This window comes from Prionailurus viverrinus, chromosome C2, assembly GCF_022837055.1.
Source record: "Prionailurus viverrinus isolate Anna chromosome C2, UM_Priviv_1.0, whole genome shotgun sequence".
Lineage (NCBI taxonomy): Eukaryota > Metazoa > Chordata > Mammalia > Carnivora > Felidae > Prionailurus > Prionailurus viverrinus.
Genome location: NC_062569.1, coordinates 155,275,168 through 155,297,277, shown reverse-complemented (window position 1 = coordinate 155,297,277; position 22,110 = coordinate 155,275,168). Strand labels below are relative to the sequence as shown.

Genomic DNA, 22,110 nt, shown 5'->3' with positions numbered 1-22,110 from the left:
ATTCCCAAATACTTGCTAGAAAAAGGGGGTGTGCCAGGGCTGAAGGTTCAGGAACTGTTGACCTAGAAGCTTGATCTTGGACAAGTCTCTTGGCCTCCTGGGCCTCCTGTGCTACGTGAATAAAATCAAGGTCTGGACCAAGTCCAAGTCCTGCTCTAGGACGAAACAGTCCAGACTGAGCAGCTGGGGGCAGAGGATGTGGATGGACGGCCCATCAGAAGGGGAAAGGGCAGAGGGTAGCCCCCAGCCCCGTGCACACGCGCACGTGCACACACATACGCCCCCCTGCTGCACATCTGTGGCTACAGCAAAAGCTCTGGGGCACCCACAAGTCTTCTTCTGTCATAAACAGTCACTGGCTGGGAAGTTCGCCCCGGAATTTCAGTAACGACAGGTTCTCGGTGCACGGGGTCGTACACTAAGGCACAGGCTCTTCGAAGGACGGGCCCACGGGGTATCTGGTGGCCCCACGAGGCCTGCCTAGCACCTGCCACCACTGCTCTCCAGCTGTGCCTACAGAGGACCACATCTGTTGTGCCATCAACATGGAGACCGAGTTGTGGCATCGGGAGAAGACAGGCGGGCACTTCTCCCACACGGGGCGACGTCTCCTGCCTTACTATCGACGCCCACAGTTTTCTGAAGCTTCCCAATTGTTATTTTCCCTCAACCAAAGTTGGGGGAACAGAGACTGTAGACGAGGAAAGTGAGCAGGGAGGCATGTAGAGGACGGGCAGCAGGGCACTGAATGTGGAAGCTCAGGGTCTGGCAACGGCTCACCAGCCTGAAGAGCCAACCGCATTCTCCTTATTTGTTTTCTCTATTTAAGGTTAAACTTTAGGGTCACAAAAAGAGACGTGAAATCGAAATGTGCATGGCATTTGGGCAGCAACGGCACCCAGAAGACGGCGACTCTGACCCCGTGGGCTCCTCTGGGGCCCAACGCTGCCACGAGGCCCTGGGGGCCGTCCCGGGAGCCCAGCGGGGGCTGCCCGATGCCATCCAGGCTCCACACTGTTCTCAGGTGCCTGCCCCACAACGGCAGGCTGGGAGCCCTGTCCTCAGACTGAATGTTCTGTGCTCCTTTCTAAGCGAGTCACAGAAGTGGTCCCAGAGAACCACACCTTGACCACCATTGAACTTCGGGACAGCAAAGGTGGCTCTCCGAGGAAGCCCAGGCCGCAGTCCGGAACAGCCTAACGCTGACACCTAACGCTCCCCTCCCGGCTCGAGCCCCCGCCACATCAGGACTAGAGGGGCTCGAGGACCGTCAGAGGACGGTGTGCCGTCTGCAAACCGGGTGTGACTACAAAAAGGCCAGCTGACTCAGATTTTTATCAGGTCAATGCCAGGAGAAGGCACCACAGCTGATAGGAGAATCCTCCTATGGATTCCCCTGGAAGGAGTTCATACCTGTGTGTCCACGCATACCCAGACAAGTACACGACTCACAGGAAAACACACAACCATATACTCACAGCGAGATCGACACATACACAACCGTATACATATATGAAAATATCTACATACACACAGATGTCTACACATGCACACAAAGGACCCACAACCATATGCACGTATGCAAATATCTACATACACACAGATGTCTATATACACACACACAACCATATACACAAATACATACACAACCATACAAATGTATGCAGGTATCTACACATAACACAAAAACATATGCATACACATAAATATACAATAATCACAGACACATACAGATATGTACATATACACAGATGTCTACAAATACACAAGGATACACATCATACAGACACATAAATATACACACAACCATATATACATATGCAGATACCTATACATATACACAAATATATACATATACATACAACCATACACACATATGAATATACACACTATTTACACATCTGCACAGATATCTGCACATATACACAATCATATACACATACACAGATATCTACACATCTACATACCCACAGATATATACACAACCATATACACACATACACGAATATACAATCATATGCACAACTATACACACGTATGCAGCTATCTACATATACAAATAAATATTTACATACACATAAATATACACACATACATACACAGATACACACACACCATATGCTCAAATATACACACAACCATATACACATATGCACAGATATCTACACACATACAACCATATACACATACACAGATATCTGTGCATCTATATACACACAACCACATACACATACCCACAGATATATACACAACTATATACACATATACACATATATAGAACCATACACACATATGCAGATATCTACACACACAAATATTTAGATACATACAAATATACACACAATCATACACACACGATATCTACATATACACACATGTCTACACATACACACAACCATATATGCATACACAGATTCTACAAATACACACACAAATGGACATGCAACCATATACGTATACACACAAATAGATACACAACCATACACACGTATGCAGTAGCTACATGTACACACAAATACGCACACAATTATATACAAATATATACATATACAGATGTCTACAAATACAAATACACACAACCACACACACAGACGAGTACATACAGAACCATATACTGATATCTACACCTACACAAATATATACACACAAATACACACAACCATATACACAAACATACAAATATACACACCCATCTACACATACACAGATATCTACACATATACATACACATAGATATATATACAACCATATAAATATAAACACAAATACACACAATCATACAAATGTCTATACATACAGAAATATGTACACACACACAAATATACACACAGCCATATACACAAATGTCTACACAAATAGACGCATGCACACAGGTCTACATACACACAGATATCTAGGCATACAAAAATACATGCAGATGTCTACACAGACACACGAATACATACATACACAGATCCCCCTTTAAACAACACAGCCTTTCGGCTTCTCTTATTGCCAGTGTCTGCTCAGTATTCACGCGGTGCCCCGAAACCCTGCCGCGCCCAGCCACGCACCCGTCACTCACCTCTCCGTGTCAAAGTACGAGTCTATGTAAGAATGCGGGGCACCTGCCACGGCGAAGTTGCTGCTTCCAGTGTCCACGAGAATCTGCAGCTTTTATTTTGAAGGGGAAAAAATAGAAACTATCAGGTTACTGGAAGAAGGCAATGCTCTCGAAGAATTCTTTCTAAAACTAAGCACCAAGAACAAGGTATTGCTTGGGAAAAAAAACTTGTATCAATGAGAAATTTGTGTTAAAAGTCGTTATGAAATTGAAATCTGAACAGTCCATTAAGAAGCTAACAGCAGGGAGGGGCACCTGGGGGGCTCAGTCGGTTAAGCGTCTGACTTCGGCTCAGGTCATGATCTCACAGTTTGCGGGTTCAAGCCCTGTGTCGGGCTCTGTGCTGACGTCTCAGAGCCCGGAGCCTGCTTTGGATTCTGTGTCTCCCTCTCTTTCTGACCCTCCCCCACTCACACTCTGTGTGTGTGTGTGTCTCTCTCTCTCTTGAAAATAAACATTAAAAAAAATTTTTTTAATACACAAACCTTAAAAAAAAAACTGCTAAAAAACATAAGCTATTGATGAGATAACCCAGGTGGGTAAGTATTTACCTAGAATTCCCTCAACACTTACACAGCTGCTCTGGGAAAAACCCTCAGTTTTGCCAAATCCAGTGTTTTCCACACTTCTCTCACTTGACCCCCTCCCTCAGCAGAGTCTTGCCCAGTCAGCCACCCTGTCCTGGAAATACGGTCTTCGTTCTGGATTCCGGGACTCTACGCTCCCAGTTTTCCTCCGACTTCCTGCCTGCCCACTTCAGTCTCACTGCCGGGTGCCTCTCCTCTGCCCCGTGTGCGGGAGTCCCCCACAGGTTGGCCCTGCAGCCGCCAGGCACCAGCCACACTCGCCCCGTGGCAGCGACCTCATCAGTCTCACGGCTTTGCCCTCCACATGCCCGTGACTCCCCTACGTCTCCCACGCGGGCACCCCCAGGCCTTCCCCGCTCAACACCTCCACTTGGATGCCCAACAGCCATCCGTTAGGGGTTGAAATGTGTCCCCCAGAAAGTCACACCGCGGTCCTAACCCCCCAGAACCTGTGACTGTGACCTGACTTGGAAACAGGGTCTTTTCGGATGCCATTAAGATGAGGTCATTAGGGTGGCCGTCATCCGACAGGACTGCGGTCCTTACAAGAGGAAAACACCATGGGAAGATACAGACGCACAGGAAGAAGGCCAGGGGACAGGGGCAGAGACTGGACAGAGGCAGGTGCAGCCAAGGGGCACCAGAGACTAACGGCCACCACCGGCAGCCAGCAGACGCAAGGAAGGACTCGACCCAGAGTCCCAGAGGGAGGGCAGGCCGGCCGCCACCCTGACCTCAGACTTCTGGCCTCCAGACTGTGAGAAGAGGCATTTCTGTTTCAGACCACTCGGTCTGTGCTTCACGATGGCTGCCCCAGGAAACAAACACACTGTCTCAAGTCTGACGTGTCCAGAAGCGAGCCCCCGGCACCCCCAGGCCTGCCGCGTCAGCTCAGGCCAGACAGCGTGGCGACACCTTCACCGCTTCTCTCCCCCATGCCCCACATCCAGACCCCCTCCTCCGGGCCGTATTCCGCGCCTGCCCGTCTCTCATCACCTCTGCTGGGACCAATGTGGCCAGTAGCATGACCGTCTCCCGCCTTTCCCAACCAGCGTCCCCGTTTCCTGCCTCGGTCCGCTCCACCCAGTGGCCACCGTGACACTACAAAAGTGTAAGTCAGAGTGCACCACCCCCTGCCCTCCCTCGGCTCGAAAACCTCAGTCCTTGCACTGGCTGCCAAGTCCCCGGCGCCCCGAATTCACTCCACCCCCACCATGCTGTTCCGTGGACATTCCAGACTGGGGCCGTCCCTGCCCCCTGACCCGCTGCCTGTGCCGAAGTGGACTGCCCTCCCGGGGGGACCCGGAACGCGGCGTGCCCTCCTGGGGGGGAACCGGGACACGGAGTGCCCTCCCGGGGGGACCCGGGACACAGCATGCCCTCCCGGGGGCACCCGGGACACAGAGTGCCCTCCCAGGGAACCCGCAGTGCACATCCCCCCATGTCCTCCAAGGCTTTACTCAATGGGCACCTCTCAATGTACCCTTCTGAATGGCAACTCTCTGCCTCTGCTGGGCACCCCCTTCCCTTCCTCCCTCTGCTCCCATGACGCTCATGCCCTCCTGGGGTAACAACAGCAATGGCAGGCATCTAGCAGCACCTACTATGTGCCAAGGACTCAGCACCTACTATGTGCCAGGGACTCCTTACAGTGCTGCACACACACTAACGTGAACCCTCACAAGGGCCTTCTGAGGGCAGCGTCGACACCCTTATTCACAGATAGGGCAAGCAGGTGCAGAGGGGCTGACCAACCCGGTCATGCACGGGTGTGTGCGTGGCAGGGCCGGGTCTGAACCCACGCCGTCTTACTCCAAACACATTATTTTAACCCACCTACCCACTTCCTGGCTCTAGGAGCTACCCCTAGAGTGTGAGCTCTCAGGCAGGGATATGTGCTATTTTGTTCGCTGCTCTGTCCCCGTGCCCGGAACGGGGCCAGGCACAGAGTAGACGCTCAAATATGTGTTGAGCGAACAGCTAAATGATTCTCCAAGGTTAAAAAAAATCAAAGACACCAACTTTTCCTTTGAAAGACAATACAGATACGGGAAAAAATAAACAAGGTACAGTTGGGGCGCCTGAACGTGCTGTGGGCAGGCTCCGCGGAGGCCCCTGTTTTAGGCTGCCAGGCAGGCAGCAATTCTGGCTCCTGCTTCCCCGATCGAAGTGCCCTGGCCTTCCCCTGCAGGAGGCTGTGGAAATGGCCGGGAGTAACGACCCGTCCTGGGAGCACCTGCCCTGGAGCTGTGGGCACAGCGAATGCACTGCCCATGTTTTCCCAAACAAGAGCCAATTCTGTGACCTCAGAGGGTGCCCTTCCCAGCACTGAAGATCCCATCCACGACACTTGGCGGAATGGCGGACAGATCTGGGGCCTGAGGCCTGACGTGACTCTAAAACGTACTGAATAAAGAGATGATAAAAATCACTCGATACGCCTTAACTTTAGGAAGTGAATTCTGCCCTTCGTCTGCATCTACTAACACGGAGTCACTGGAAAAGGTGCAAAATCTCACTCCCCTACAGAGAGGAGATGTCAGACAGCCTGTAGTTTGAGTAAAAATCATCTGGTTCCCCGTTCAAGCATGTGATGCCCAACAGCCCCGCGGCTGTCGCCAAGTCTGCGTGTACTTGGGCTGGACCGGAAAGGAGCTGCAGAGACCTCGCGTGCCTCCAGCAGTCAGGGCAGGTGCGCCCGGGGGAGGAGTTCGTGCGCAGGTCAGCCGGGAGGGCCGGATATTCCTACAGGGCAGAGCTCTCCGCTCCCACTCTCAGTGTCAGTGATTCAACACAACATGATCCTCAAAGCAGGCTTATCAGAATCTCTGTGCAGGTTTTCAAAAAGCCCCTTCACATTGGGGCACCTGGGTGGCTCAGTCAGTTAAGCGTCCGACTCCGGCTCAGGTCATGATCTCCAGGCTCATGTGCTGACAGCTCGGAGCCTGGAGCCTGCTTCCGATTCTGTCTCCCTCTCTCTCTGCCCCTCCCCCACTCGTGCTCGTGCTCTCTCTCTCTCTCTCTCTCTCTCTCAAAAATAAACGTAAAAAAACTTAAAAAATAAAATAAAAATAATAAATAAATAAACGTAAAAGCAATCCCCTCAAAATCAGTTCTTTTAAGACAGGAGCCCATCCCACATACGTCCGACTCAATACATTTTTCTTAATCCTATGGCTTCCCATGTCCCATTTCCATTTTGATCCTGTAGTTCACGTTTTCATGGAGGCCTCACACTTAGGATGGCTGATGAAATCATCGGCCACTGGTGACTGGGTCAACCTCCAGCCCGTCTGCCCTCCCGAGGCGAGCCTGAACTCCCAACTCTCCTCCCAGGTTGGTTCCCCATCCCAAGAGCAAGCTCATTAACGTCACTCAGGTGTGGGCGGACGGGGGCTTGCTCTGAATAGCAGTCCTATCCCTGGGGGAGCTCCTCGGGTTTCAGGAGCTCTGCCAGGAACTGGACCAAGATCAAACATAGATTTCTTCTAGTAAGTCGCAGTATCACATATGGCCAATGTGACAACAGCAAGGATGGCACCTTTACCCATCCTGGGAACGAACTGCCAAAATGCAACCTGTCAAGCACCAAGGCTTTTGTCCCAGCGGCAGACACTGGGTCCAAGCTGACACACGCTCAGCCGTGCAACACACGGGATCCCGCTTCCAGATTTAAATGGTTCCTGAGGACAAGAAGAGCTTCTCAAGTTGCTTGGAGGAAAGCAGCAGAGAAACAAAGGAGAAGGGTAAAACCCCGGGACTCCTCCATGAGGCCAATCGGGGAATTCGACACCTTTAAAAACAGGGAGTGAGGGGCGCCTGGGTGGCTCGGTCAGTGAAGCATCCGACTCTTGATTTCAGCTCAGATCATGATCTCGTGGTTCACGGGTTGAGGCCCCACGTGGAGCTGTGTGCTGACAGCGCAGACCCTGCTTGGATTCTCTCTCGGCCTCTCTCTCTGCCCCTCCCTTGCTCATGCTCTCGCGCCCTCTCAAATAAATAAAAGAAGAAAGTGTGGCAAGACATATCAATCACCCGAAAAATAAAACAACAAAAAACAATTTCACAACAGTGAGGAATACTTCATCTGTCATTAAATCACAGGTGAGAAAACTCTAGAATCCTGAACATGAGCATCCTTCCTGCCCACACTCATGGTCGGTCAGGAAAAGCGTGCCATCTTTACGAGCGCTTCTGGGTCTCCAAGCACCCAGCCACCCAGCAGGAAAGGCCGGCTGCCTGGGGGCATCCCACCTCCACACCAAGTGCTTTTTCACAACAAGCGTGGTCAGAGGCACAATCGCCTAGGAGAATTTCTGGGTAGACATCCACCCCCCAACAGCCTCCGCATCTTGCCAGAACTTTCACACACCCCTGCGCTTACGTCTACCGCAACAAACAAAGCCCCGCTTTGCAGAGGCAGGGGGACACGAAAGCAGAAAAAAGCTGCACCAGAATACAGACTCCATTCTTTTACACAGCTGACTCCTAACCGTCCAGGCATCTGGTTCGACCCTCTCTTTCCCAGCGAGTTCAGCAGGGCTCAGCTTGCAAGAAAATTCAATTCGAGTCATGGCTCGGCAAAGCCGGCCACCTCAGTCGTTCCTGGAGCAAAGGATCTGAGGAGAGAAATCACCCCAATAAATGAGGCAGTCCAAAGTCAGGCAAGGGATGGATGTCCAGGGAAACCACCGTGGGTTTGTGTTTCAAGTAACGTCTCTGCACAGCAACAAGCCAACACTTTTTGCTGTGCGACGATGCTGGAGACAGACGTCGTGTGTGCTGACGTCCCGCCATAGCTCCCCTTTTGGGAGGAATCCAAGCCACAAGGGAAAAAAGGTAGTGCCACTCGCCCCGTACCTCTGCTCTGCAACAAGCTGAACCTCCGAGGCTCAGGGTACCGGTTTCTTAGCCTCACTCCACGCATTCACACCGCCTTCTGCGGCATCCTTCATCCTGAACTTCCAAAAGCATTTTCTGCCTCCTTGGGTTCAAGTCCACACACCCATGATGGTCTAAACCTCAGGACGCTCAGCCCCATCAAGAGACGTTGAAGACGCAGATAGATGAACATTAAAAAAAAAAAAAAGGTCCAGAACTGCAGGAATTGACAGGACAAATTTTTTGTCGCTCCGTAAAAACAATAAAAACTCCAAACACTCCCTGGTGTCACTGCCCTGTGCCTCCCAGCACAGCCAGGCATCACTGAGCTAAACTTCCGTCTCGATTACAAGCCTGTAAGCAGCAACTACTGACCAGTGCCCCCTGGAAGCTCCAGGAACATCACCTTCCTGGTTTTCCCACCACAGCCCTCCTTTCTCATCCCCCCTGCAGATACTTCCCTCCTCTGTGCTCTTGGAAACGCCGTACACGTTGTTCCTAGGAATTCTGTGTCCCCAGCCCCTGGTGCACCATTTCCACACTGGACGGCGCCCCACGGTCTTCTCCAGGGGACATCCCAGCACGGGGCACCCTGCAGGGGAGCAGGGCCTGGGTGGGATTCGCCGCTTCGGCCCCAGTACCTTGGACAGCGCCCGGGGCATCTTGGCCGCTCGATAAAGTTGTGAAAGCCGTGAACAAGTCGCTGCATATTCTGGGCAAAAGAAACTTGTTTATTCATTTACAAGACAAGTCGGTATTGCACACCCACCAATAATACACAAAATATCAAGAAGGCAAAAGATCTGAGACCGTCTATTCTAGAAGACGAGAGAGAAGACGTAGGAGACTCCTAGTACCCCTAAAGCAAACACTTTCCCCTTTGGCTGTACTTCTTCAACGATATTCTCCAAGCCCAGCAGCCCCGGCTAAAGCCGCGCAATGCCATTCTACAAAATAATCCTGAAGCAAGGACACCATTCGGCACACTGGCGGGTGAGGACTGGACAGGTTTCGACATGTGAACGGCCAGTGTCTTCACGACAACGCACTTCTGAGCCACTTTGCTGAGCGGTGACAGAGCCCCGGATCCAGGGGGCCCCACCTCTCACAAGCCGGCGTCTGGGCAGGACTCCACCTCGCTCTCGCTGCCTGTGCCTCGCTACTCCCTGGTGCAGACTCTCAGTGAGCCAGCAATACCTGCTTGTGCCAATCACACATGCAACTCTCTGCAGGAGGTGGGAAGACTGAGGTCAGTCCTCAGTGGCCACCACCACAAACTCCAGGACATCCCAAGGGACCTCTGGCCAAGGGCTGGTTCCAGAGCAGTTTGAATCTAACGGGTTCTTCAGGACGTTCCCTTTAGGAGTGTCCTTGGGGACAGTCAGGACTTTATCCTCACGCCCTGGCCTGCCTAGACAAAGCTTACTCATTTTTAAAATGGCACCTGCTGTGGGGTTTTATTTTCCTCATTGTGTGTTGGTGCGATGCTGACGGAGTCCTGGCTGTCTGGGTCTTTACTGGCCTTCCTTTTCTCCAAGTAGCTTTCCTTTCAAAGAGCTTGAAAATTGCTTGAGGGCAAAACAGATTTTCCTGTCTCCTTTTGTCATTCCCCACAACGACCACCTCAGGCATCCGCTAATCAGCTGACCTGTAGGGGTAAGAACACACCTGGGAGAAGGAGCACCTGCCAAGAAGCTGGAGGGAGATCGAGATCAAACTCCTGATATGTGTGTGCAAAGTATTTAGGTTTTCTAGAAATGGCTAGGGGGGGTTCACTTCATGTCCCAGGTGCTCTACAAAATAACCACATGTTTACCTCTTAAATATCCAAGGATAACCAATGTTAGAACAAGATGATGGGGGCACCTGGGTGGCTCAGTCGGTTAAGCATCTGACTTCGGCTCAGGTCATAGATATCACGGTTCATGGGTTCGAGCCGCGCGACGGGCTCTGGGCTGACAGCTCGGAGCCTGGAGCCCGCTTCGGATTCTGTGTCTCCCTCTCTCTCTGCCCCTCCCCTGCTCGCACTCTGTCTCTCTCAAAAATAAATAAACATTAAAACATTTTTAAAGGAATTAAGACAACAGCAGAGGTTTTGGTGCCCACCCATGTGCCCTGGTATTTACTGGAGCTTCCGGTACATTCTCTAGCATGCAAAGACCCTTCAAGCATCCAGAGCGGCATGAAGTGCCAGGAAGTGAACAGAGCATCGGATGGCCTGAGACCTCCACCTGCCGGCTCCTTACCTGGACAGCTGGACAGCGCGCTCTGCCGCCTCCCAGAAGTCCGGGCAGCCCCAGACCCAGCTGTTCCCTGCAGTCACGGGCTCCTCCCTGCCTCACTGCCTTGCCCCCACCAGTGTCTCAGGGCAGGGAGAAACTCGAGAAGGGTGACTCTGGCAAACCTTGCCTTATGTGCCCCAGAGACCAAATATGCTTAAACTCAGAGACCCTGAACGGAACGAAAGCCAAGTGTGGTCAGGAAAGCGAAGAGCCCTCCAAGACGACGACCCACCTGACCATTCTACCACCAGCCGAAACCTACATCCAGACTGTGCGTGTCTCCCACTGTCTGTCCCTCCTTAATCTTCTGCTGATGCATGGGGCAATCACCCTGCAGAAAGTCATTTGCTCGTCGCTGCAGGAGGGCAAAACATCGCGTTAAAGGAAAGAACTGGGTGACGCGTCCAGTTAGCGATTAGCAGCTGGAGATCTCTCAGATATCACTGTCTCTTTTTCAGCAGGTTAATAGATAGGAAAATGAGCAGATCGTTTAAATAATGGCTCATTGAACACAACGATTCCTAATTACATTAGCCGCCCATCTGCTGAAGTCGGCCGGCAAGCAGAACCCGCAAGCAGCGGCATTTTCCGGCCCAGCTACGCGGGCTGTTTGCCCACAGTTATTACGCGTGATTATAGGCGCTGATCTTGTTAACCAGGTTCTTTCTCCGCTTTGGTTCTGGAGATGAATCTCATTTACTTAAACACATCTTGTTGAAGAAAGCAAAAATAATTGCCACGCACCATTTCTCCACAATCTAAAATTAAGGTTGTTTTATAAAGAACGGGGTGGGGGGTGGGGAATCACTTTCAAAGGGCCCCACTTAACACAAACAGATGTTACCGAACTCAGCTAAGAGGAGCTTGATTATACGATTTATTCAGGCTCCGCGCTCACGCTCGCTTGGGCTTTCACTACTGCAACGAGGCTCCTACTAGAAAAACACACGTCAAGGGCCACATGGATTCCTCAGCTCCTTTTGGAGGAAAAAAACAAAACAAAACCAGCAGTGAAGGTTTTCCACAGGGTGCTCAGGGCTTGGCAGGTTAATTCTGGCCGTACAGGTGGAGGTTAGGAGCGCAGGATCTGGGGTGCGGAAGGGTTGATGCGGGGGTCCCTGTTTTAAGAACCGAAGTGAACCCCAGATCAGACACGGCTGATCTCCTTCCGGACACAGGAGTTACGGTTCCCTCTGCAGTGAAAACCAATCCCCGGGACCACAGGGAGGGAGTGGTCCCTGAGTTTTGAAACTTTCCAGACACAACCCCCCCTGGTAGCAAGACTGGAGAGGCGAAGGGTGGGGGAGATTTCATCACACATCCAGAGCCCGGGCCCTTAATGGTGTCCATTCATAGGCTGCTGGCTTCAGGTTCATTTTCCGCCAACGGTCCCAGGATACGCTCTGCACTTTCTCTAAAGCAGAGCAGCATGACAATATAGTGGCTTCAGGGTCTGTGACGCCTGGATTTGGGCGCCGGCTTAGCCTCCTACTGGCTGGCTGTGGGGGCTCAGGTAAATGACACACCCTCTCCGGGCGTTGGCGTCCTCATCCACCCGTGAAGCGGAAGGCTAAAGGCTGCTGTTCTGAGGGGCACCTGAGATCGTTCATGTGTGATGCGCCCAGAATTGTGCCCTGCTCACCGGGATGTTTTAACTTCTCAAAGGGGTTGGAGCGACTCTGTCCGCCCTCGTCTGCGGGCTGACTTGCATCGCGGTGTATCAGTGCCAGAACTGGTACGGGGTCCCCAGCAGCCCTCCCCGGGGAGGGCACTGCGGCCACTCCCCTGCAGCAGGCGGTGCCCACGTGAACGCGGCCATGTACCAAAACACCGGGGTGGTGGCCCGGGCGCCAGGAGCACCCACACTCGGCTCAGACTCTAAACCCCAGGGCCAGCGAGGCCGCATCACTCCACCAGTCCTTCTTCCACACTCGGTCCCCTGGGGGACTGGGACCCTCCACCTCCTTTCCTCTTCCCTCTGCCTCCATTTCCACAAGTCTCTGTGTCCCGTATGTTCCACGCGCCGGACCTTTCCTCAAGCTGTTCCGCTTCCTCTGCCTCCTTGGGTCACCCCAGCGGCTTCGATGCACTAGCCCTGAGCACAGGGCTCAATAAAGGTTTGCTGAGTCAATGAATGAGTGGTGCCTTCTGTACTCAGAGCTGGAGCCAGTTAATTTCCGCCCTCCGGATGGGTTTTCCTAGGGTCTGATGCCCTCAGGGCTTCGGGGTTTGGTTTCTCTCCCACGGCGCCTCTAGTGGCCATCCTTACCCTCTGGGGCCACCGCGGAGTGGAACTCACACTTGGGTGATGGGTGACGGGGGAGGGGGGCTGTGGCAGGACCCGCGGGGCCCGCGCCCCACCCTCAGCAGCCTGACCGCCCTTCACACCTCAAGGCTAACCAGCAAAGGTGATGTTGGTGAACAAGATCCTGGTGAACAGCCTGCACAACTCTGAAGCTCCGAGTTCTTGCGCACGCTTCTCCCAGCCAGCCCCCGGGAGCGCAGGAGGGCGGCAGAGAGATGGGCTTTCCCGCTGATGGGAAGTCCACGTGCCCTGGCCCCGGCCCCACAAGGCAAAAGAACCCTCTAAGCACCTAGGGTCTCAAATACCCTTTTGTCCCCCGTGGAAGACGCAATGGCGGTGGAGTGTGCGGGCGCAGCCCGGATTCCCCACTGCCCGGCTGCGAGAGGTCACCTGGCCTCTTCCCCCAAGGCCACGCCCTTCCTGGGGACAGCCACAGATAATGACGAGTGACACTGGATAACAAAGGCCTGGCCACGTCTGCCCAACTCGGGAGGGCTCTGCAGGGCCCTCCTAGCGCCCGAGTGTCCCGGGTGGGGGGGGACAGTCGAGGCCACCTTTGGGCTTCATCGGCCCCCTCTGCCCACTCCTGCTTCCTCAGCCCCTCGTGGACCCTAAGAGCACTACCATGAACATCCCGCAGCTACACTCTGCTCAGAGCCTGCTCCCCGGAGCCCAGCCCACACCGGCCCTCTCGGCTGGACACGTGCTCCAGGAGCACTTCTCCAAGGGCTTCCCAGTGAACAGAACCTCAGTAGGTGCCTCGGCCTGGTTCGTAAGTGGGGAGTCTCCAAAGCAGAGGCCTGGGCCTGTCTCCCAAAGCAGACAGAGCCAGATGCCTCCCCAAGCGTCAAAGGCCAGGGACAGAGGCCCCCCCAGTGAAGCGGTGAGATCTGGTCTCCACTTGGCCACTAGCTGGCTGTACAGTCACTTTTAAGTTCTGTGTAGTTAAGTAATCTCTACACCCGACGTGGGGCTCCAATTCACGAGCCTGAGATCAAGAGTCGGAAGCAATTCTAGCTGAACCAGCCAGGCGCCCCGGGAACAGTCAGCCCTCTTTGGCCCGGAGTTTGCTCATCTATAAAACGGGAGGGAATAGTTTCAGCCTTCGAAATCCGCGCACCTAAGTCTAGCTGTTGCCCACAGAATTCAGACTAGGAAGGACATTTGGAGGCTGGGTCTCCCCCAGTGTGCAGGGGTACCCCACAAGGCTGGGCTTCCTCCGGGCAGAGTTGGCCTAAGGCTCAGCCCCCGGCAGCCCGGAAAGGGCATCAGCCTCCCGGGTCCAAGGACAGCTTTCATTGTGAGTAGCAACGGCCTCAGAGCACACTTGGAAAGAGGCAACAGAACCCTCTAAACCCACCTCCAAGCCCTGAGGAAGCTGTGTCTGTGGGTTTCCGGCTCTTGCTCTCAGCCTCACCTATGAACGTGGTGTTCTAGGCCTCCGCCTGTGCTTCAGGCTGCAGACACTCGACACAACATCCACACGCCAAGCCCTGGGAGTGGTCAGGCACGCAGGGCTGCCCTGACCGGTGACCAGCAGGGCCAGGGCCAGGATCAGGAGCCCATGTGTCACTGGGCTCACCGTAGCCGGTGTCACGCCCGAAGAAGGGTGGGCTGTTGGCTACATCTTCAGGAATCAAAACAGTCCGGGGGTCTGGTTCTCTGCCCCTTGGACACAGAAGTCAAGCACAGACTCCTGGGGGCACTGCCATAAGCAGCCTCACATCGACCAAGCTTCTGGAAGAAAGTTGGAAGCCACAACGCTCGCTTGTTTGCAAAGGGACATTCCGTGACAGGTGGCCTGGATGATTCCATTTGCTTGCCCGGCCCCTCCCTCTGTGTAGGTAAACTGGGGAGGGGGCTGGGGAGGTGGAGGCCTCTCTTCTATGGAGATGTCACAGCCCTGGACACCTCCCAGGCTGGAGTCTCCCTTGGCCTCTGGGCTTATGTAAGCTACCTGTTGTCAGGATGCAATTACACTGACAGAGGAAGGCGGATATTTAAGCAGTCACGTGTCCGAGTTACAAGGCTAGACCTCGTTTACTGAGGCCAATGATAATAATGATTCTCTTTGCCATGGAGAAGAAAATTCACGCTAAATGGTGCTTTTTAAAGAAAGCACTATTAAAAAGTTCAAAAGCAGTGGCTGGCTCAGTGACTTTGGCTCAGGTTATGACCTCACGGTTCGTGGGTTCAAGCCGCGCATCAGGCTCTGTGCTGACAGCTCAGAGCTGGAGCCTGCTTAAGATTCTGTGTCTCCCTCTTTCTCTGCTCCCTTCCCCACTCACTCTCTATCTGTCTCTCTCAAAAATACACATTAAAAAAAAATTTTTTTTAAAGAAAATCATTAAACAAAATAAAATAAATAAAAAGCTCAGAAGCAGGTATGTCCCATATTCGGGTGACTGTGGAGGGAGGGAAACTTTTATTTCCAGAAGGCAAGGTAGCCTCTTCCTTCCCAAAGAGACAACTAAACGCTCAGTCCCCAAAATCCATTATAGGTTTCCAGGGATCTTAGGAGACATCGTTTTAGCTTAAAATCAGCCCTTTCTGCACATTTTCCGAAGGAGTTTAAGCAGACTCTCATCAAAGGTATGACGTCTTAACTCTCAGGATATTTCCGGAGTTTCACTAAATGCTCCCTTGTGCTCAAGAGTTGGTAACCACAATTGAAAAGCCATTTCAGATCTGAACTTTCCGAAAAGAGACACGGGATTAACTTCGCCCAGGTTCCCACGTCCAAGTACTGCCAGTTTTTAGTCAACGTTAGGAAGAAAGACAAAGCGTTTACACTTTTACTGCAGCAACGGGCAGGACCGTCAAGTTACTGTTATTATAAAACGGCTACTTTTGGCCATTATTCTAGACAGCAAGAGTCATGTTCTTAATCGCGGTGAAATACACATAACGTTTGCCATCTTAACCATTCTGGAGTCTGCAGGTCAGCGCTGTTAAGTCCATTCACACTGTTGTAACAGCCGCCCCCCGCCGTCCACCTTCAGAACTTACTCATCTTCCCCAAACTGAAACTCTGTCGGCTGGAAACACTAACGCCTCATTCCCTCCTCCAGCCCCCACCACCCTACCTGCCGACGCTGTGACTCTGACCCTCTAGTGGGATCCCACAGTTTTTCTCTGTGTCTGTCAGATTTCGCTCAGCATCACGTCCCCAAGGTTCATCCACATTGTAACCGGTGTCAGAATGTCCAGAATGTCCTTCCTTTTTAGGGCCGAATAATAATCCACCGTACGGATATATCACATCGTGGTGATCACTCGTCCACCAACAGACACCCACACTGCTTGCACCTGTTGGCTATGGCGACTAAGGCTGCTGAGAACACGGGTGTGCAAATACCTCTTCGAAATTCTGTTTCAAGTCTTTGGGGAAGATTATTTTTTCCGATAAATATTTAGTGAGCAGCTACCATGTGCCCGAAGAAGATTGGGTGTGCATTCCAGATTTCACCACCTAACGTTGAGACAACAAACAAAACAAAACAACAACAACAACAACAAAAACCAAACAGCTTTCTCTGGACGCCTGGGTGGCTCAGTTGGTTAAGCGTCCGACTTCAGCTCAGGTTATGTCCTCGCGGTTCATGAGTCTGAGCCCCGCATCGGGCTCTGTGCGGACAGCTCGGAGCCTGGAGCCTGCTTCCGATTCTGTGTCTCCCTCTCTCTGCCCCTCCCCTGCTCACACTCTGTATCTCTCTCTCTCTCTCAAAAATAAATAGGCATTAAAAAAAATTGTCTTTTAAAAACAGCTTTCTCTTTTATGATGGCCTTCAGTCTCTGCTGAATCAGCTGTAGGACGGGAAATGAATGAAGCACACACAATCAGAGATTAATTACTTGAGGTTTATCCACTGAATTAAAAGTTTAATGTCTAAGTCCCTTCCCTGCTACACAACACACTTAAGAAAAATAACTCCCTCTGTTTTATGATGCTGTTTGTCACAGGTACTGTAGTCAATGTTAAGTGTGTGAAACACAAAAGAATGAGACTAGGGACGTGAAATGCCGACTTACACAACCTGTTACTGTACTGTGAATAAACAGCGCTGAACTCGAGTTAAAACTCACCGGCCATGGGAACGCAAGCTGGTGCAGCCACTCTGGGAAACAGTACGGAGGTTCCTCAGAAAACTAAAAATAGAACCACCCTACGACCCAGCAATGGCACTACTAGGCATTTATCCCCGGGATACCGGTGTGCTGTTTCGAAGGGACACAGGCACCCCCATGTTTATGTGTTTATAGCAGCATTATCAACAATAGCCAAAGTCTGGAAAGAGCCCAAATGTCCATCGATGGGTGAATGGATAAAGAAGATGTGGTATATGTGTGTGTGTGTGTATGTGTATACATACACACACACACACACACACACACACACACATACACACACACACACACACACAATGGAGTATTACTCGGTAATCAAAAAGAATGAAATCTTGCCATTTGCAACTACATGGATGGAACTGGATGGTATTATGCTAAGAGAAATTAGTCAGAGAAAGACAAAAATCATATGACTTCACTCATATGAGGACTTTAAGAGACAAAACAGATGAACATAAGGGAAGGGAAGGAAAAAGAATACGAAAACAGGGAGGGGGACAAAACAGAAGAGACTCCTAAATATGGAGAACAAAGGGAGGGTTACCGGAGGGGTTGTGGGAGGGGGGATAAGCTAAATGGGGGAGGGGCACTAAGGAATCTACTCCTGAAATCATTGTTGCACTAGATGCTAACTTGGATGTAAATTTTTAAAAAATAAAAAAAACAAAATTGAAACAAAAAGCAATAAATATAAAGATCAAAAAAACAAAACCAAAAACAAAAAACCCTCACCGGCCAAACGGACTGGCCAGGTTAGCCTCACACGGTTTTATGAAAATACACGTTCAATACGATCATGGAAGTGCTTTGGAAGCAGACAGTGTGACTTAAACCCTAAGCGTCGCAAAGGCACGAAAGCCATCTAGCAACACTGATGCTTCTACGTAAGGGGTAAGGGTAAGGGTAAGAATCCTTGTACTCAGCTTACCGTGGAATGGGACCGAGCCTTTGCAACGACACCTTCTCAAAACCGAAAGCATTAAGTCCGTTTTGCATCATGTCTTTGCACTGCTGTCTGATGGGCCCAAACCGGGAAGGTGTCACCCAGAAAGGCCATTGTTTTGGGTTTGCTGGCCTTTGCTAATTTCAGGCCAGCCATTTAAGAAACAGGCTACTTCTATGTGATTTGTAAAAGGCTTTGATGGTCTTTTCTTGTGAAACCCACGAGGGGAAAAAAGTGTTTTAATAGGCATATGGCGATCAAAGAGATCATTCTCCGCTAAAAAGATTTTTTAAAGCCCTTCCAAGTAAATTCCTCTCAGGAAAGACATTAAATCTCCATTGATCTCCACATTTTTACGGTGTCCAGATATTTTGAAAGAATGCTAACCCAAAAGAGAAGTGACAGATGCCTCCCTCTTTTGTCTCCACGCCAGAGAAATACAGATATTTCCCTAATTAGGGTACAGAACAGCCGCACACAAATCTTCCAGAATATTCTAGAGGCAGGAAAAACTAAGACTTGGCTAAAAAAGAATGCAACATACTAACCTTGGCAAGATCTCCGACATACGTGTGAGAGAACCCTTCTGTATGACACCTAAATGCCCTTGATGCAGCAAAGGTAGAGACAGATCCCACCCACCCCTCCCAACTCCCACCACCACCCACTCAGGATGGCACACCACCGATGCCCCCGACTCTCTTCCGCATCGTCAGCACATCCCCCCAGGATCGCTCCCACCTGCTTACAAACAGGCTGTTCCATTTCCCATCTGGACAAACACAACAACCCACAACTGTCTTCGCCTGAGAGCTTCCTACAACCGCGGCCCCTGCGCACCTGTAGGGAAACCCCTTGCAAGAGGTGACTGTGCTTGGGGTGCCTGGGGGGCTCGGTGGGGTAAGCGTAGGACTCTAGGTTTTGGCTCAGGTCACGATCTCAGGGTTCGTGGGTTCAAGCCCCACGTGGGGCTCTGTGCTGACGGCGCGGAGCCTGCTTGGGATTCTCTCTCTCTGCCCCTCCCCTCCTGTCTCTCTCAAAAATAAATAAATAAACTTAAAACATTTCAAAGAATGAGGTGACTGTACTTATTCACGGCTTCAAAGTCCTCTGCTTCCTTCTCTCTTGAACCGCCGGGGACAGCTCTTACCCACATCACACGCCAAGACCAACCGCTAGACCTCCCGCCCCTTGGCCATCAGGGCATTTGGACCTTTCCTGAGTCCCCACCTCCCCCCCCCCCCCCCCCCCCCCGGACACGACCACTTTCCTGTTCCCCTCCCATCCCCCTACTGCTCCTCCTCGGGCCCCCAGCCCATTCCTCCTCACTTCCCCAGCCTCCAAGTTCTGGGGTGTCTCAGGGCCCGTCCTCGGACCTCACCTCTGCGTCCAGGCTCACGCTGCGGGAGACCACGTCTAATCTCCTGGCTTCACAAGGCTGCTCTCACGGTGACGCTCTGCCTGGGACCCCTTGTGGAACCCCACGTGCATATTCAGCTGACACCAGCGTGCTCCACATGGGGCCTCCTGGGGGCACCTCCAACACGCAAGCACACATCCTCCTCAGGGCCTTTGCCCTGGCTGTTCCCTCCGCCTGGAACACCCTTCCCCACATACCTCACTCCCTCTGTCTTCAGGCCTCTGCTCCAGGGCTGCCTCATTGAAGACCCCTCCCCTGACCACCCCGCAGCACCCAAGAACACCCCCCCATGCCCAGCATGCCTTTGTCTGCGTTTCAATCCACCTTCCAAGTAGTAGTGTATTTACTGGATCGGTCTCTTCTCCCTAAATGTGACACCAGATGTACTGTGGCTGTGGCTCACTGCTGTACCCTCCGTGCCTGGGTGGGGGGGTCACATGACCATTGACATGTGTCAATGCGCATCAAACATCTGCTGAGTGTGTTTTGTCACAAGTGAGTTAGAGTAACTGCCTTACCAGTTAACCAGACTCGGACACCAGGCTGCATTTTATTGAGAAACATAAAAACAGAAGAACTAAATCTAAGGGGTCATTGTTTTGTCCACTGGAATCACCCCAGGGACCACTAGATATAATCTCCAACCCAGAGAACAGAACCTGGAATCCATACCATTCTTTGAATGTTTATTTATTTTTAGGAGACAGCGCATGAGTGGGGTGGGGGGTAGAGAGAGAGGGAGACACAGGATCTGAAGCGGGCTCCAGGCTCGGAGCTGTCAGCCCAGAGCCTGACGCGGGGCTCGAACTCATGGACCGCGAGATCACGACCTGAGCCGAAGTCGGACGCTTAACCAACTGGGCCCCCCCCAGGCGCCCCTAAAGTGTTCCTTCTCTTTAATACAGGAAGGATGCAGAGGACACTCATCATCATGGGCCCTGAGTGACGTACCGAATGGCTGCATTGCTCTACAGCACACCAGAAACTAATATAACACTGTGTTAACTATACTTCAGTAAGAACACCTGACTCTCGACTACAATACGCGTCCACCGCACATCCGTGCCACAATACACACAACACTGGATGACAGTCCCCCCGCCCACTTACCACAAACGCCTGTGCAAACAATTCACAGGCAAAGCCGTCTTACGTGATTTCACTATTCCTTACGACATTAAAAACTGCATGAAAGCCAACATCAGCCCAAGACCGGATTTGTGCCTGAGAAAGACCCGCACACTCCCAAGCACGCTGTCCTGTCCGGAGCGTGGAACTGTTAGCATCCACTGCAACTTTTAAAACAATCACCTTTTAGGGGCGTCTGGGTGGCTCAGCCGGTTAAGTGTCGGACTCTTGGTTTCAGCTCAGGGCGTGAGGTCACTGTTTTGTGGGTTCGAGTCCCGCGTCGGGCTCCGGGCTGACAGTGTGGGGCCTGCTTGGGACTCTCTCCCTCTCTCTCTGCTCTTTTTCCCTGCTCATGCTCTCTCTCTCAAAAATGAAGAAATAAACTTAAAAAAAGAGAAAAACGATCAATTTTTGGTGTTAGTCACTAACAACAGGCCTAAAGGATGCCGTGAGAATACAGATGAGTGCTTGCGATTGCAGAAACTGACACACTTTTTCTCCTCCGCTGTCAGAAGAGCTAGGCCTCAGAGAGGAGTGTGAACACACACTTGGGAAAAGCATTCCACCTCCCGATCTCCTGCTCTGACTTACACGAGAGCCCGCGGCCGTGGCCCACAGCTCCCACCCGGCGCCCAGGCACACCTCGCAGCTCCCGCACAAAGCGGACGTTCGCACCGGCCGTTCTGTCTTAAATCTCCTCTCCCCGGAGGCTGCCTCTGCCAGGTTTGAGATCAATGAACTGCGAGACAGGCGAGACGGTTAAGAGTCCAAGCTGAAAGCCTCATACGCTTAAGTGCCAGGCCTCGTACAAAACATTCCAGTCCTCTGGTTTCAACTGCTCAGAAAGGCAGGTGGCTGGCTGGCCCCGGCCCCCGGATCGCTGGCCATAAAAGAAGCCGTAATTTTCTGATGCACCTGAATGTCACAATTTCTCCCAAGTGGATGTGTCTTGATTTGCGAAAAATAAATAAGCTTAACTCTATTAAATGTGCTTCTCCTGGGCGCCAGGGGCGGCTCAGGCATTAGCATCTGACTTTGGCTCGGGTCGTAATCTCACAGTTTGTGAGTTCGAGCCCGCATGGGTGAGCCCTTGCCCCATGAGCGGTGAGCTCGTGCCCTGGGTGAGACCAAATCTCTCCTTCCCTCTCTCTCTGCCCATCGGGGGATTCTTCCTCTCTCTCTCTCTCTCTCTCTCTGACCCTCTCTCTCAAAAAACATGTTTCTCTTAAATCTGCCATTAGTGCGGTAAGAACAGTCGTATGACCTGCAGCGTGCTATCTTAGCATTCACTGATTGAAGAATAAAAGACTTAATAGGAGCTGGGGTTTTTTAT

The 22,110-nt window shown here is 51.8% G+C and overlaps 1 protein-coding gene across 4 annotated transcripts in view; it reads right to left on the bottom strand.

The window, feature by feature from the left end:
* Positions 1–22,110, bottom strand: part of BACE2 (beta-secretase 2) — a 101,926-nt gene that overhangs the window by 59,373 nt on the left and 20,443 nt on the right. For all 4 annotated transcript variants that reach the window (XR_007155637.1, XR_007155636.1, XM_047875273.1 and 1 more), the window contains exon 2: positions 3,065–3,153. Coding sequence is in view for 2 of the 4 variants with exons in the window: in XM_047875273.1 (XP_047731229.1) it covers positions 3,065–3,153 (89 nt within the window). In the remaining 2 variants the exon portion in view is untranslated. The remainder of the gene's footprint in view (positions 1–3,064; positions 3,154–22,110) is intronic.